Source organism: Ylistrum balloti, unplaced genomic scaffold, assembly GCF_031769215.1.
Source record: "Ylistrum balloti isolate Yb309-2 unplaced genomic scaffold, AGI_CSIRO_Ybal_v1 Utg371024, whole genome shotgun sequence".
Taxonomy (NCBI): domain Eukaryota; kingdom Metazoa; phylum Mollusca; class Bivalvia; order Pectinida; family Pectinidae; genus Ylistrum; species Ylistrum balloti.
This window is the reverse complement of record NW_026782569.1, coordinates 1078274-1096244: the sequence shown is the minus strand read 5'-3', so window position 1 is coordinate 1096244 and position 17971 is coordinate 1078274. Positions and strand designations below refer to the sequence as shown.

Genomic DNA, 17971 nt, shown 5'->3' with positions numbered 1-17971 from the left:
AAGCTTGGAAATATAACCAATAAAGATAATTACACTGACATTTTTGAATAATATTAGGGTCATAGCTAATATTAGACTTAGGGATATAATAAAGAAATATTTAGGAAATAACGACTGCTTTTAGCTGTTATTTTATAAGTATCAAAAATACGTTTATAGGACTCTAGAGCTAAGGTATTAACTTTATCAAGCATAATAATTAGGTTTTAATCATTAGCAACTATTTACAAATATGATACATTAAATTATCCACTTACCCTGCATGTGGTGAAAAATCAGCGTGGAGAACGTGTCTCCTACCATGTCAGGGGTCAGTCAAACTTGTCAAGGCAGCACAAATGATGGACATGTGATTGACAATACATGCACAATACGTCACAAACAACACACCCATTACAGGTAAAACGAAAGTAGGACAAGACGATCACGTGACAATGAATCACATGACACCACAAAACGAAAATAAACGGTCACGTGACAACGTTTGCCACGGATGTAAACACTGAAAATACTCGGCGCTACATCAATTTCAAGCTTTAATCATTCCATTGATGTACAAAGCTTAATTCTAAGAATATGCACATATCATCTTTTTTCCCAACAGGAATTTCTAGATGTAATGGCTGACAACACAGATTTGCCACACGCGGTGGTGGCCATAGATTTCGGCACTTCATACTCGGGATATGCTTTTACCTACAGAGACGAATACAAAAAGAGTAACAACGCCAGGGAAATTTTCCACAACAGCTGGGCATCGGGCATTGCAGGAAATCACTCCGTAAAAGCTCCAACCGTGGCACTGTTTAATCCAAATAAGGAGTTCTATTCATTTGGATACGAGGCAGAGGAAAAATTCTCTGAGCTCACAGAGTACAAAAAACATAAGGGCTGGTACTATTTCAGTAAATTTAAAATGCAGCTCTTCGACAAAATGGTAAGTAGTTTTGAATGAGCAATATTTCGACCAATACAGTGTACAATGTGTTTCTAGTTCAGAAATAATAAGGAGTCGATAAGTTAAAAGATAGGAACGAAATCTGTCGCGTTACCTGGCGATGACAACACAGCCTATAGACGTACCCAGTACTGAAATAAACCTGCCTGTTTTTAGCTCACCAGTCCCGCAGAGCCAAGTGAGCTTATGCCATGGTGTGGTGTGATCTTCTCAGTAACCAAAATATCTAGAATCATGATATTTTGGTGTAAAATTCCTGAGTTCACAAAAAAGAAACGATTGCATGGACCCATTTTAGGTTATAGAGATCCAGTTTTATGAAAATCTTTAAACAACTTCTCCGCAATAACGTAAAGGCCTACAATCATGAAATTGACTGAAAAGGAGAATGTCCAACAAACTTGTGAAAAAAGTGACCTTTTTGCCGAAATTCTTTGTAACAATAGCCAAATTTATTGAAGCCTTTGAAGGACTTCTAATTAACGAAGAAAGCATGGAATCGGGATATTTTGTCACGGATTACAATCCAAAGGACCATATATATATATTGTATTTATTGACCAAGGGTCAGAAATTCATGCAAAGTCCCTGTGGTTCCGTGGATAAAAACTTATGAAGTTTGCCATACTGACTTTACTCCTACTGGGACTCATAGTAGTTTAATTGTTGAAAGTTTTTAATTACTTATTCTCAATAAACAAAATTCCTAATGTCATGATACAATATGCGAAGGAATTGCCATTGACCCATATTCGAGGTCTCAGGGGCCAAATTGATTGAACCAGAACGCCTTGAGTCCTGAAATATGGCTGGTAGTTTCTGGAAATGAAGCCAGAAAAAGTCGGGAAATTAATCGTTATTGGCCTGTCACAGAGGTCATATTTGTCAAAACCTTTAAATGACTTGTTCTGATTAACATGCGGTTGGTATGTTATAAGAATGTAGATGGATAAAATTTGAGAAAAAGGTGACATCGAACCCCATTCAAATTTGTTAAAATCTTCAAACGATTTATCCTCATTGACCAAGACTTTCAATGTCAATAATGTGAAATGTTGATGTATGCATGAAAAGTTTTTAATACCAGGTGAGGGATTCAGGTTATTAGGATCTCATCTTTTAATGCATCATTAAAAACGATTGTTAACTTCGGTATATTTTTTATTTTGTCTTTCACATCAAAATAATTATTTCATTGTGGTGTGACAGGAAAATGATCAGATGAACCTCCAATATGTTTAATACTCGCGATCATTTAAGTGGTTTTATTTTTACGTTTTTGGGGGGAATGCAATATAATCGTGAAAACTGAAAATTGTAAATGAGACAAACGAAATTCATTTTCCCTGACTTTCATGAGAAATAAACGCCCTGTTTGATACAACATTTAAAAATATATATAATTAAAATTTAAACCGAACTTTTGAAAGTTTACATATAAAAAAATATCGTCAAAAATTTTTTTGACCGTCGGATAATGTTTACACTGTGTATCGTGGATATCCCTTATTAAAAGTTATCGTACAAATATTGTTATTATTATTATATTCTTAACTGTCCGTAAACACATAAAAAATCATTAGGGCCAACAAAAGATAAAAAATTATCGTACAAACATCTGTCATTGTTTCGAATAGTGATTCTTTTTCTATTCAGAAGCTTTCACGAGACCTAGTGACGGCTGACCAGTCCGGGAAAGTTCTTCCTGCCATCACAGTATTCTCGGAAAGTCTCGGCTATCTCGTGAGAGCTGCTATACATCAAGTAAACCGTGTGTCGGAGAAAGATATTACATGGGTCATCACAGTTCCTGCTATCTGGACTGAACCCGCTAAGCAGTTCATGAGGGAGGCAGTAATCAAGGCAAGCTTATTAAACGGAACTATAAGCCAAAAATATGCATTGTTATTTCCATCAATTCGTGGACGGGTATATATCCGTGAAATAAAGTACTCACGAAAGAAATGAAAATAAAATCCCGCGAAAACTAATGTTTTTACAGTAATGAACACGACACTCCAATATTACTAATTTGTACTAGCAAAGTACTTCCTATTGTATCATTTCGTCTGACACAACATGCATGTTTTTGCTATGGAATTTTTATCACGCTGTTGCTGTTGTATATATGAAACGCACGTAATTTGGCACCGTTTTGAAGTTTTAGAATATATATAGCGTCAAACAATATTGTTCGGTAGTGTCACGGACAGACAGAGGAAAGCATTGTGTCCGATTGCCTTTTTTATATATAAGAGATGTGGGTGAAAGATAGTTCGTACTTGTGCCGGTCGACTGTAATTAATTGAATTCGTGTTATGGTTTTATGTCATCCTCTTAGTCTGTGTATTCATGTACGTATGAAGTCTAAATTATTCTGACGTTCTATCACTTTTTTTATGTCGATCTGGTTTTGATAGAATGTCAGAATAATTCTGACTTGTACGTAATATTTTTGATCTCGTTTGATGACGTCCAATCTAGGTTATCTTTAAAAATATGTCCTCATCTATGAAAGTGCTGTGAGTTAAATGTATATCAATCTGTTTTATAATAGGCTATGAATAAAGAGCTTTTTACACAAATTTAAACAGGATTTCTTTGTCACCTGGTGACTTTCCACGCCATAAATTCAGATAAAAAAGTATTTGCTCATATTTTCGGTGTCAGTCAGTTGTACATGGGTTCTTCTAATTATCAAATTTGATATTGTGTTTCAGACTGGGATAGACGAAGACAAATTGTTGCTAGCCTTGGAACCAGAGGCTGCAGCGCTGTATTGTCGGTATCTCCCGACTACACGTGGTGGCAAGGACGAGAATGATATACTTGGCTTCCTCAATCAGGGTGGTCGGTACATGATTGTGGATATGGGAGGCAAGATTACTATTTCTCGTATATTTCATGTAGTAATCCTGTTTAGCCAAGGATAGGATAGATAGGATATTGTACTCTCTCACGTGGGGTGATAGAACAAACTGGCACGCGCTATGACCCTACTGACAAGATATTCACGTCACCAGTTTATATGGCGCAACTATATAACTTAAAGGAACTTCTTTGATTTTCAACGGTAACATAAAAAACGAAGGATACTCTAAATATAGAGTACATCCCATTTCTATAACAGATAGTTTTTTTGATTGCAATATTTTTTATTATCATATTTATAAAGACCCCTTCCTTTGATAATTTCTGTTGCCACTGCATTGGCCAATCAAATGTGACGTTAAAAAATGATGTCATTTTTGGCCAGGTTGTACTTAGTGCAAATCCGGGTTATAGTGCGTTGACTGTCGGGCGGGCGACTTGGCGGGCGGGGAAAAGGGGTACCAGTTTTGTATAATCAACTCCTTCTAGAGTTTTTGACGTAGAAGCTTGAAACTTCGTAGGATATTTCTATATATGTTGAAAATGTGCACCTCTTATTATGGATTAATTCCGGAAATTCTTCTGGATTTTCCGGGCTTTGGAACTTAGTCATTTCCGCAGTTTGGCAGGAAAGGGCCCTAGATGTCCATTGTCTATTTTTTAACATTCCCGAATAAAAAATGGCTGTAACTTCTTCTGCACCAATTCATAAAATGCAACCAAACCTTCTCTCTTATAACAAATATTCTACATACTCAACAAATGAAACACCCTTAACTGCCTTAAAATACTTTATAACATTGCACTCATCCCGCGACCCGGCCAATTGTGGCTTTGCTCCATTTTTTATGCTATTGGATATACACATGTAACATGAAAATATAAATAAATGAAAATGCTTGTTTCTTTGAGGATTAAGTCAGTATTTGATCTTACAGATTAATTCAGAACCGTTAGAGTTGTACAAATATGTAAACTTGTATATCCAAATGATGATGATGATGATGATGATGATGATGATGATGATGATGATGATGATGATGGTGAACCGTCAATGATGGCGCCATGTTTCTGTTACAAGATTATATTAGATATGTAACAATTTAATTTGGAGTCTTATCCAAATCGCGATTGTAACATAATCTGATCCTGTCTGATCTTTTTCATTGGAAAAAAGAGAATTTAGTGTATTTAGATATTTAATGGTCACTGTTAAAACATACATAGGCTTCAAAATGTCAGCATTATTGACGAGTCTTATAAGGACGAAACAGCTGTATAATGCAGTTTAATTATTTGTGTGATTCTACTGTATATCACTCTAAATTATGAAAAGGTGCTCTTCACTTGTATGTCTTTTGTACAATCATTGTATGTTCTCCATGGTCCTTTGTAATAACTATTTAATTTTTAGACTCTCAATGAATAAGAATGACCTTCAGATATTTTGAAAACTTGATGTGTAGGTTCCTATTGGTCTTAAATTGTAATTGTATTCAATTTTGTATTTTCTCACGAAAAAAAATTTATTTAATCTATTTCTCATAAAGCTCTACTCGGATATTTCTTAGATTTGATATTGTACATGCAGGATTCCCTTCATTACTTGGTTAAAAAGAAAAGAGAAAGAGAAAAGCAGAAAAAATCATCACTGCATTGAAAAGACCCGTCGCTTTTAATTCAGAGCAATTGAGTTATTGTTTTGTCCAGGTACACAAAACGACGGGAAAACTTGCGAACTTATGAAAGAATAAACACTATGAAGTAGGATAGAATCTCACATTTCGGACAAACATGGTGATATTAAGTATGCTACATCATATGGGTATCAATGACAGAGTCTTCTTACTACTGCAGGTGGGACCGTAGACATCGCCGTACACGAGGTATCAGAAGACGGGAAGAAACTAACAGAGATCATACCGGCATCTGGAGGGGCATGGGGAGGAGACAGCGTCAACAAACGGTTTTTCAATTATTTTGATAAGAAAATAAAGCACAAAAGCAGAATTTTAAAACAATCTCGGACGTCCCACTGGATGGCTCTTGAATGTTCTTTCGAAGCAAAGAAAAGACAGATGAGAAGCAAGACTGAACACAATATTCGACTTCAAGTACCACCCGTTATCATCACAGAAGGAGAATTGGACATTGATTTTGCCCAATCATTCAAACTAAATATATCAAATAAAGATTTCAGGTCATTCTTTGAATCAGCGAATGACATAATCAGCCATATGGAGGACATATTTGGCAGAGTGGCTGATATTGAACTCATTTTGTTGGTTGGAGGTTGTGCTCAGTCCGATTACATCGCCAACATGATAAGAGAAAGATTCTCTGATAAAACGGTACTAGTGCCGACAAAAGCTGAGGAGGCAGTGATGGAAGGGGCGGTTTTGTTTGGATTTGACCCGTGGACTGTGTCAGCTAGAATGTGTCGACATACTTACGGCATTGATTGCAGTAGAAAATTCCGAGAGGGGTTCCACCGAGAGGAGTATCGAAAGGAAATTGATGGGAGAGATATGTGTCAGAACATATTTAGCAAAGTAGTGACAGAGGGAGATATATTGGAATTTTCGGAAAAATGCATCCATGATCAATACTTTTCGTCACATAAAGACAAAAGTAGACAAAATATTGTTATGAAAGTCCCATTTTATGCATCAACTGACAAATCATGCAGATACACAACTGATCAATCATGTGAACAGATTGGTATCGTAGAAGTCACCCCTCCTGTTGACGGGTGGCCAGATCACGTTAAATACCGCATCGAAATGTATTTCGGAAGGACCGAGTTTGCCGTGAAGGTATTCAACGATGCCGATGAAAGCGAGTGTGACGCAAAATTTGACTTTTTGCTTGAACAGAAGATTCCAGAACTTGCACCAATCTCTCCAGCTCCAGCTCAAGTGCAAGCTCCAGCTCAACCAGCTCAAGTTCCAGCTCCAGATCCAGAGCGAGAGAAAACTCGTTGTGTTGTATCTTAAATACCAGTTGCCAAACAAACGACTTTGATATGCTCCCTGCATGTCATATGGCAAGATGTGAAAGACGATAAGACATCAAATAACACTGTCACGACGTTGAAGAAAAATTCCACTTCGAATGTCTTTACTGGGGTAGAGCTAACAAATAACATAATATAAAGGACACCACGACGGATGTTATGTTGATTTATATGTCCTAGCATATATAATGCCACGATTCTTCCATAACATCCTTGTACAACTTTGAATTCAATCTCCGTTTGTTGTTCAGCCATAGCACGATGCATGATCCATTAATATATTGCTTCTTTGATGTACACAGTGAAGGATGATAAGATATATGAGATTCGTTATAGTCTGTCTCGTTATAGTTTGTCTTCGTTTGAGGATGTTATTTCCGTATAGCCTCAGTTGCCTGTCATGTCTATCCTGTCTATGGTTGACACCTTTGTCGGGACCTGATACACTACCATTTTGATATAAAAGTCTCGTATCCGAGCGTGTTGCTGACTATCCGATGTATTTTACAGTGTTGATATTTTATGATTGGTATATTCTTATCCAGGACTTTCATTATAGTTGTGGAATTTTGATTTTGTTAGTCAATTTTGCCCCAAATGCATGACAACCTTGCACCTCTTGATATCCTTATCTCTTGTCCGTGGTGAAAGGTATGTCTTCCACGATGCCTGTTTGGCAGACTGGGGGCAATATATCCGGGTCTGAGGATTCTATTCTCTTGTCTTGATAATCATAGTGTTGTCCATTACAAGTCAGATCGCCGAGATGTTACTTCCGCACACGATGTCTGTTTGGAGTTCTCTTAAAGATACAGTAAAGTTACTATGGCAGTGAAACTATGTCTTTAAAGCAAGGTTAATCAAGAATAAAAAGAACATATGTTCCGGAAGAGTAAGAATATTCTGCGTGATCGACAACATCCGCCATGTATACCTTGGTCAATCCAAGAAGGAAATATCACGTTATCAAAATGAGAGCAAGGTATACAACAACGGAAACAACAGACAAACTAACGAGCATCAAATACGTCTAACTTCATGTCGCACAAGCAAACAGAATATTTCTCGATTAGATCAGTATGGTGACCATGAAACTGTCCCATAATTTTCATCACGAAGGCTGAATGAAAGGCTACATTTGTAACTACAGAACACTAGATCGCGGTCTAGAGGAAACGGAAAATTTCGGAAAAATCGGTAAAGGAACAATAGGATTTATGTTAATTAGGGAAACGCATGATGTCGGCAGGAATTGAGTATATCAAATACACTTCTGCAACATAAGTCATCAGACACAGAACAACAGAACATATTAAATAACTTTCACATTATCATCTATTTATTGTGAACTGAAAGATGGTGTATTTCCGGTTTTCTTGATCCTCTGCTGCTAATACGCGTTGGCTAGATTTATTTTCTCCGTCTCTGTGGAAAGAAAAACATGCACAGAAATAGTTGAAAACATGAATTGACTTGTTTTATTGTGATAGTTTACTTACAATAACTCTAGCAACTTTAACTGTTTAAGTACTATTGTTCTCCCAATATCAAATCTTAAGCCGGTCGAAGTCCGCCTTTTGTTTGGTAAACAAGTAATGATAACGCCCCATTCCCCAAGGCGGCTAAAACATTCATTTAAACAATGTGAGGTTTTAAATGCCTTATTCTAGTGTTGATGAATGTAGACTGCGCAAACAAATCTTTAAATTATGTCAGGATACTTACACAAAATAAAATATCCAGAATAGACCTGTTGTTGACCTTAGCCGTTTTGTCAGGGACATCATCTGATAGTTCTAGCAGGAAAAAGAAAGATAACTGATTTATTGATTGATTGATGTATGGTCCATTCATGGTGTACTTTTTTGTTTCCTTAACTTCACAAATCTTTCTTTTGGGTGTCTGCACACATGAAAGTCGCAAGTACTGTGCAACTGTAATGCAAATCACCCATACGACATAAACGGATAATAAAACCATTAAACAAAGGACATTGAAAGCAGTTTGTTGAGTTCTGTTCTCTCAAAAGACACCGTAGAACATTTTTATCCTTTTGCATAAAAATGTTTCAACGAATAATTTGGATGCGTCGCCCATATACATTATTATGTATGGATTTATCAGACACTTCTTGGCTGTGAAACATACTCGAACCTGTCAGAAGTACCCACCTATTTCCGTCAGCTCAACACACGTTTCCGCCACCTCCTCCCCTAGAACTACAGCTGTGGTTTTCACGAGTAATGAGGATAGCGCCGTGCGCGTGCTGCTTTCGTGTTGTCTGTTTGCAAGCGACATCAGAGAACCAACGACTGGTTTCCTAACTATAGTATTTCCTGTTTCCGTGGTTTGCAAAATTTCTCCGCGATTCGACTTAATTGCAGTTCCTGGGAGAGATGCTGCGACATATGGACATTTGTTGGGCTGTTCGGTGACGACCGATTCATTGCCGTGTTTCTGTGTGTCCCGGTTCGCATTTAATATCTCGGTATGTACCAAATCGTCGGCTTCTTTGCCTAACACTGGAACAATGGTAGTCAAAATGAGCGACCGCAACGCCGACTCTTTTCGCTGTTCATACGTTAAGGCCATCAATGCATGTTCTGTTTGTGAACACGTTTCCATGGATTCTGTTAGTATTGGCGTGGTGGATGGAATATGCACGGGAGGTAATCCGGAATGAGTCTGATTCAAATCTTTTCTGGGATTAGTGATCGATTTTCCGTGTTGTAGCGAAATTTTTACCTGGTTTTCTTGATCTGTTGTCATTTGGGTTCTGTTGGATTCCTTGTCGTTATTTTCTAAATATTGTAAGGCAGGTTTGCCTATAACGACTGCGGTAGATGTTGGTAAGGTGGATGACAGCCCAGTGACCGTTGGGCGGCGTGTTGGGATATGGAGGGGGATGCTATATCCGTTTCTTTCTTGAGTAAATGTTCTGAGATCGGTGGCTCCCTTTACATCTCCATTGGCTAGGATTTTTAAAACACTTATATCTTCCGTGTTATACAGAATCGGAGATATGCTATTTCTAAATGCCATAAATAGCGCAGAACCCACAGAATAATTTGGTAGTTTATTGTAACATGGGAATCGCATGCTTGTGCCAGCTTCCGGTTGCGATGCTATAAAGGCTGTAGGCAAGACATGAGATGCATGATGGACCGTGCTGATTGTGGAGGAGACGGTATTTTTTTCGTTAGAAAAAGGCATTTCTGAAACTATAGTGTCCACCATTTTGTGACATGTATCGCACGCGGGATCATCCGCACACACAGCTGAGCAAGTGTGGTCCATATCAGCTAGGGGCGCCATGAATTTTTGCTTTGCTGTGTGTCCGCATTCAGAGAACCCGATACTCTTTTTGGACGTTGCCCTGACGTCAGGAAGCCAGAACGAAGTATTCTGGCCGTAGGATGAATTCCATAGCGTTTCCATGGTATTAATGGTATCTGTTGGTTTATTTGCTTCTGATGGCGAAACAGATCTAACAACGCCTGGCAACGTACAATCGTGAGACTTGGGTCTGGAGAATGTTTGGATTCTGCCATCAACGGGAGCTCTCTCTTTGTTTTCTGAAATTTCGTGAATATACATCATGTAAACCACTTACATATCGCACGGCATTTTGAAATAAAATATTTCGGTATTTCCTGATCTTACTTAATTGATTCGAAAATATTCAAAAGTAGTTATTTTTCCATAAAATCCTACACAAAATTACAGGAAAAATTCACAAATTTCCCTTGCACAAACATCCAAATTTGACACCTTTCCACACCTTTTGGAAATGTTGCCGACTTTTGCCGAGTTTGACTTCGTTCAGATGTGCTTGTTTTCTGGAAGATGATTCCTGTTAAACATTGTTCACCAATCTGAAATGTAGCCAGTCTTTCATTCTCAGCTGGGAACAATCCAGATTCGTCATTCACGCACTCCTTGTATGTTTTTGGAATCGTTGGTTGAGACGAATCACCACAGCTCAGGTCTAAATAAAAGTGAAATTTAAAATTTTCATTGGTTTTATCCACTGCATCAGTTGCTGAGAAATTAATACCTCTTTTGAATCACGACATTCCAGCCCCAACAATTGAAGTACGTTGCATAATTCGACATTTTATTTTGGTACATGTATGTTACAGTCTATATGTCGGATATTATATGAAGAAAGTGGTCGAAATCATGTTAATTGTAAGCAAAGGAAGACAGGGAGATCGACTCGACAAATCTTGATTAAAAGAATGACGATAAAAAAAAGCTATGAATACACTTACGTGGTTCTGATTTTTTGCAGTTGCGCAATGTCCCGGCAGGAGTCACTTCCGGTGTTGTAGGTGGGTTACAGCCCACCGCTCCTTGTTGCATCTTAACTTCCGGTATTGCGCTGTTTTGATAAAAATGAACAGGATATTCAGCAAAATACACTCTTATAATGTTCGTAGATATTTTATATTTGATTATTGAATGTAGAATTAAATAGGCATGACATATGGGATACATTATAACAGAAGTCATTATCTATTTCATTGCCTCCACAAGGACTCGAACTCATATCTCTGGTTTACTAGTTTGGCGTTCAACCGATCGAGCTGAAGAGAAGTTCTCTTCCGGTTACGATATTGTTCCTTGATTTGAGCATTGAATTACCTTTAATTGACATGCATTGGTATATGAATGTCAACAAGATCCAATGTTGAATTTGCTTTTACTCGAATGTCATGCATAATACTAAGAGTGCTAACTTAAAAAGTTCAATGTTTAGATTTATTTATTTCAACTACCAGGCAACACCTACTTACGTGCTATTATTTTTCTCCTTTTGGAATAATGTATATTTTATCGTTGGAAGTAACATCCAACTGACTTCAGTAAGAATACAACGGTTAATGTAACGTCGAAAAAAAATATGCAAAGAGGCACAGTATGGCAAATCAACAAAAAGAAGCAGAGATAAAAGATGTTTAAAAAATGCGGAGTTTATTGAAGCTCCGTAGTAGTCGTACGTAATTGGAGTATTATCACATGAAGACTGGATTTAAGTTTAATTTTCACCCTTGCGAAGACTTCATTTAACCCAACGGCAAAATTAGCCTATAGCCCTAATTTTAACACTATTTGCCAAAGAACGAAACATGCGTTCATGCTTCAGTAGACGAGATGATCGATAATTAATTGTCACACAAATGAATTTTTGAAGTCCCATAATAAAAGACCCTGGTCAAAGCTTGGTACAATATATCGCTTGGCAAGGGAGAACTCTTTAGTGCGATCGGCTGAGTGTTTGACTAGAAAGCCAGAAGTCCCGTGTTTTAATCCAACCAGAGACATCAAGGTAATCACCCCGTTAAAGTAACTTATAGAATTCACTGTGCCGCAAAAATAAACTATGTATTCTTTGTCCACGGTATTGGGAGTATAAATCACCATGACAACCAACTGGAACTATTTTGCATTTTGAAAGAATAACAAAGGTGTGAAAATAAAACTAATTAATATTAATTAAAGAATTCCTTGTGCCATGAAAATGAACATCATTTTATACAATTACTGGAAATATTACGTAGAAAATAACGATGAAATCAATCTGGAAATTAAATGTTTGCTGAATTTTTATGACTTTCACGAAGCAGCTTGCGCTAGTTCATAATTCCAAGTCTCCAAAAATACATTTGGATTCTCCGTTTTACAGTAATGACCTATTCAAAATCAATTATCTAAATGGAAATCATTTGATAGTTAAGATATGAACGGTGGATTTGTTGTACTGATAATTACACAAAAACGAGTTTTATGAACACTGACAGTTAAGCGAGTATTTGATCAGATTTTTCAACAAAGAAATTTGTGCACTGACGTAAATTGGCTTGTTCAACAAATTGGCGCTGTTACCTACCGTAGACAAGATATCCGTGAGGCCTCTCACACAAACATCACAATTATAATACCCAAACGCTTTGCCAATAGTCTATGATGTTTGATGGTTACCAGATGAGACACAATTATGACGTCATCAGGTTGGTAGAATAGTTACCTCTTTTTATGACGTCATAATCGGGGGCACGGTTAGGCTGGATTACTCGCCCTTGTACAAATGGGATTGTTTGATGTAGTCTCGTTCTCACAGGCGCTTGGTCACTTCGTAATTCAAGTTGGTGTAATGTGTACAGATGACAAGAGCCTGTGAAACTGGTAGTAGCTATACTGACATGATTCTTCTTTTCTCTGCTTTGCATACAATGTAATATGATATATGCACTGGCTACAAGCAGTCCTGATATGATCATTATGAGGCATTGTAAGGATCATTTTGTCCTGCCCCTGTTTCCTTGCTTAACTCAGGTCATCATTTTTAAAAAAATCAGATTTTGAAATAAACGGCGTTTGTGTGTGTGTGTGTGTGTGTGTGTGTGTGTGTGTGTGTGTGTGTGTGTGTGTGTGTGTGTGTGTGTGTGTGTGCGTTGGTGTGTGGTTGTGTGTGTGTGTGTGTGTGTGTGTGTGTGTGTGTGTGTGTGTGTGTGTGTGTGTGTGTGTGTGTGTGTGTGTGTGTGTGTGTGTGTGTGTGTGTGTGTGTGTGTGTGTGTGTGTGTGTTTTATTGTTTTATGGTGAAACATTTTCACGATCTTTACCAACGTTTTGCGGACAACCTCACGACTGTGGGGAAACTGGCATTTACATGTTGGTACCTCAATATCAGTGTCATCAAAAATAGAGAAGGAAACAGTCACTCGGGATGTTAGCTTTAACTTCATCAGTCAGTTCAATATTGCCATGTACGTTTATATTAGGAGGCGTAGCGTTAGAAGCATCGGTTGTTATACCAATTTATAGACTCATTTCCTAAAACAACGTGGATTTGAATTTGAATATCGATTCAATAATTCCTTTTAAGTCCGCATAAAAAGATTTTTGTTTTTGTTTTCGTAAGATAAATTACATAATTATGCTTTTCCGGATATTTGTTAGATTTCTACGTGAACGGAGAGATTTAAATGATTTCAGTTGTCTATTTTCCCCCCAATTTCTCACTGTAAAATTGAGTCACACCAGGGTTTGTCATTTGGTCGAATCGTTAAAATCTGAGTCGGCATTATTCCTCAGAATGTGGAGATATGAAGTAAAATTTTCAAACATATCGTCAGTGGAATAATTCCACCCAGTCCGTATCCCCTAATTATAATTTTTGCGTCATTGTATCATTTTATTTCCTTACATATATCCATCTCTCTTTCAATTGTCAACTCAGGCGTTGTCGCCTTATTGTCAGATATGTCGCTGTTTATGTCTATTACGACAGCACGTGTCAGAAAGTAAAATCGGATCAAGAAGTGTTGAGCTCACGTGTTCTTCACGTGTCAGTCTGTTGAAAAATTCAAGTATATCAACACGTGCATAATTATTACCTACATTTAAGAGATCATCGTTAGCATTACAAACAATTACATTTGTACGAAGTTTCCTTAAAACTGATTTTCTACGTAGTGTCGGAAGTAATTCCAAAGTGAGCGCGCACTATTTGGAGGTCAATATACGATACCGAGAAGATATTTCTTGTTTTGAAACTGGAGTTTGGTCCATATAATCTCACCAACATGGAATTCCAAATCAGCTCAACGTCAGGTGCACAAGAAACTGGAAGTGTAAACAACCTCCTGTCGGTCTCCGCGGTCTTTACGGTATATATCATACCACTGAGGAGAAGTATATCAGCGTCCACGATCGAAGTATCCAGGTGATCTGTGTCACAGACAATATCATTCTCTGACGGGATTATTCTAAACCATATTGTTTTTCCAGCATACGAATGTTTAAATGTAAGGTATAAATATATGCTTGATATATTTTACGTTTTTAACATTTATCAGCTTATATAAATCACTCGTTTCGGCCCAGAGGGCGCTGTTACTGAGGGAGGAAATCAGTGTACCCTTGGAAAACCCACGTAGTCGGACAGGTGATCATGAGCCAATACATTTCAACACCCGTTCCGGGAATCGAACCTCGCACGTCTAAGTAAAAAACATTACCACTGCTCTCTTGTATACATGCTTTATAATGGGTGATATGATGATAATGCTGTAGTAAGGGAGGTAAGGAAATCGGCAATTAATAATTCCGGATTCTGTCCGTATCCTTTTAAGATTAGTTATATATTCTGATCTGATTCACTAAGAAGTTGAGAGAAAAAGGAAAATAAAAAAAATCATAGAATGCTACAGACGTCTAACTTCTCGATGCCGCAGCAACTAATATTAACGACAGCGTCACCCGACCACTGGGAAGGTAAGAATATATATTATGTCGTCTTGATGGAAAGTGCCGGCATTAAGATGTTAGATTTGAATCAAGTTAAACTTGCATCTAACAAACAGTTTACCAATAGAAATGAAAATAAAACAAAAATGTATACTTTGGTGTACCGTATGTAGTTGGCATACCGTGTATAGTTGGTATACTGTGTGTAGTTGGTATACTGTGAGTAATTAGTATACCATGTGTAGTTGGCATACCGTGTGTATGTTTCTATACAGTTTGTAGTTGGTATACCGTGTATAGTTGGTATACCGTGTGTAGTTGGTATACCGTGTATAGTTGGTATACCGCGTGCAGTTGGTATACCGTGTGTAGGTGGTATACCGTGTGTAGTTGGTATACCGTGTGTAGTTGGTGTACAGTGTGAAGTTGGTGTACCGTGTGTAGTTGGTGTACAGTGTGAAGTTGATGTACCGTGTGTAGTTGGTATACCGTGTGTAGTTGGTATACCGTGTGTAGTTGGTATACCGTGTGTAGTTAGTATACCGCGTGCAGTTGGTATACCGTGTGTAGGTGGTATACAGTGTGTAGTTGGTATACCGTGTGTAGTTGGAATACCGTGTGTAGTTGGTATACCGTGTGTAGTTAGTATACCGTGTGTAGTTGGTATACCGTATGTAGTTGGTATACAGAGTGTAGGTGGTATACAGTGTGAAAATGGTATACCGTGTGAAGTTGGAATACGGTGTGTAGTTGGTATACCGTGTGTAGTTGGTATACCGTGTGTAGTTGGTATACCGTGTGAAGTTGGTATACCGTATGTAGTTGGTATACCGTTATGTTTGCTTCTATACAGTATGTAGTCGGTATACCGTGTGTAGTTGGTATACCGTGTGTAGTTGGTATACCGTGTCAAGTTGGTATACCGTATGTAATTGGTATACCGTGTGTATGTTTATATATAGTATGTAGTTGGTATACCGTGTGTAGTTGGTATACCGCGTGTAGTTGTTATACCGTGTTTAGATGGTATACCGTGTGTAGTTAGTATACCATGTGCAGTTGGTATACCGTATGTAGTTGGTATACCATGTGTAATTGGTATACCGTGTGTAGCTGGTTGGTATACCGTGTGAAAATGGTATACCGTATGTAGTTGGTATACCATGTGTAATTGGTATACCGTGTGTAGCTGGTTGGTATACCGTGTGAAAATGGTATACCGTGTGCAGTTGGTATACCGTGAGTAGTTGGTATACCGTGTGTAGTTGGTATACCGTATGTAGTTGGTTTACGGTGTGTAGTTGGTATACCATGTGTAATTGGTATACCGTGTGTAGCTGGTTGGTATACCGTGTGAAAATGGTATACCGTATGTAGTTGGTATACCATGTGTAATTGGTATACCGTGTGTAGCTGGTTGGTATACCGTGTGAAAATGGTATACCGTGTGCAGTTGGTATACCGTGAGTAGTTGGTATACCGTGTGTAGTTGGTATACCGTATGTAGTTGGTTTACGGTGTGTAGTTGGTATACCATGTGTAATTGGTGTACCGTGTGTTGTTGGTATACCGTGTGCAGTTGGTATACCGTGAGTAGTTGGTATACCGTGTGTAGTTGGTATACCGTATGTAGTTGGTTTACGGTGTGTAGTTGATATACCATGTGTAATTGGTGTACCGTGTGTTGTTGGTATACCGTGTGTAGTAGGTATACCGTGTGTAGTTGGTATACCGTATGTAATTGGTGTACCGTGTGTTGTTGGTATATCGTGTGTTGTTGGTATACCGTGTGTGGTAGGTATACCGTGTGTAGTTGGTTTACCATGTTCAGTTGGTATACAGTGTGTAGTTGGTGTACCGTGTGTAGTTGGTATACCGTCTGGGTTCCACAAATGAACATTTTCACTAGTTAGCTAGATTGGTCGTTTGGTGGTCATGACAAGTCAACTTCAATGATCTAACGTAACTCAAGACTTGACTGAGGTAGTCATTCATTTTTTATTAAAACGAAGGCCTAATTGATAGCACATGGTTTTTAAAAATATTCTAAAATTCTTGAAACAAAATTTAAGACTTTAAATTGAATAACACAATTAGCATCACATAATTGAATGACTGCTGCTTTTGGTATCTAAAGCGATAAGATTGTATTCTTGCATGCATCATCTTGAAACGAAACAATAACACCAATTCTACCAAGAAGGGTCATGGAGCGTATCTGACATCGATGCAATTCAATTCCGGCGTAAACTTTCATCATTGTGACTTATCACTCGACTGGCAGCCTCGCCTTCAGCCATACCATGCCTTCTAGTTGAAGGTTTGGTGTTTTGTGAACTTATCATTCGACTGGCAGCCTCGCCCTCAGCCATACCATGCCTTCTAGTTGACGTTTGGTGTTTTGTGAACTTATCACTCGACTGGCAGCCTCGCCTTCAGCCATACCATGCCTTCTAGTTGACGTTTGGTGTTTTGTGGACTAGACCTTTCAATATATTCGCAATTTGTTCATGAAAGGCAAGTGAGATATTGCCGTCGGGCGTCACATTTTCCTTTCAAATATAAGGACTTTGGATAGCTGTTGAATACGAAAGAGCAACACAATAAATAAAAGTATATAAGATAAACAAAAAACAATCACCAGTCATCTGACGTTCCGATTCGGGGTCATAATGACTATAAAGTTTGTCGCGAGCATAATTCTCTTTTCATTATTTTTTTTCTTTTGTAAAGTAATTTTATACGTTTTGATGAAAATCAAACTTCGATTATTTTCCTTTCAAATCTGTTAATAAAGCTTTGTTTTAGACTTTGATCCTGTTAATGCATAGCTGGTTTGGAAACGATGATTTTTTCTTTGTGAGGATGTGTA

The 17971-nt window shown here is 37.9% G+C and overlaps 2 protein-coding genes across 2 annotated transcripts; one reads left to right on the top strand and one right to left on the bottom strand.

The window, feature by feature from the left end:
• The first annotated feature begins 619 nt into the window (after window positions 1-619).
• On the top strand, window positions 620-6825 carry LOC132560156 (heat shock 70 kDa protein 12A-like). Its single transcript, XM_060224807.1, has 4 exons — window positions 620-937; window positions 2615-2821; window positions 3679-3835; window positions 5687-6825. Exons 1-4 carry the CDS (start codon window positions 620-622, stop codon window positions 6823-6825), a joined length of 1821 nt encoding a protein of 606 aa, XP_060080790.1.
• A 1430-nt stretch (window positions 6826-8255) lies between these two features.
• LOC132560155 (uncharacterized) lies at window positions 8256-11210 on the bottom strand. Its single transcript, XM_060224806.1, has 5 exons — window positions 11120-11210; window positions 10627-10833; window positions 9017-10420; window positions 8571-8641; window positions 8256-8270 (listed from the first exon to the last, which is right to left on the bottom strand). The coding sequence occupies exons 1-5, from the start codon at window positions 11208-11210 to the stop codon at window positions 8256-8258; spliced, it is 1788 nt and encodes a 595-aa protein (XP_060080789.1).
• Between the last annotated feature and the right edge of the window lie 6761 nt (window positions 11211-17971).

What these genes read in the sequence shown, in the direction of transcription:
- LOC132560155 (XM_060224806.1), bottom strand. Translation starts at nt 11,210, where the DNA reads ATGCAACAAGGAGCGGTGGGCTGTAACCCACCTACAACACCGGAAGTG. An exon ending in CTGCAAAAAATCAGAACCAC is followed by an intron (nt 10,834 to 11,119) that starts GTAAGTGTATTC and finishes ACTTTTATTTAG; the next exon opens with ACCTGAGCTGTGGTGATTCG. An exon ending in TGTTGAGCTGACGGAAATAG is followed by an intron (nt 8,642 to 9,016) that starts GTGGGTACTTCT and finishes TTTTCCTGCTAG; the next exon opens with AACTATCAGATGATGTCCCT.
- LOC132560156 (XM_060224807.1), top strand. Translation starts at nt 620, where the DNA reads ATGGCTGACAACACAGATTTGCCACACGCGGTGGTGGCCATAGATTTC. An exon ending in TGCAGCTCTTCGACAAAATG is followed by an intron (nt 938 to 2,614) that starts GTAAGTAGTTTT and finishes TTTTCTATTCAG; the next exon opens with AAGCTTTCACGAGACCTAGT. An exon ending in CATGATTGTGGATATGGGAG is followed by an intron (nt 3,836 to 5,686) that starts GCAAGATTACTA and finishes TTACTACTGCAG; the next exon opens with GTGGGACCGTAGACATCGCC.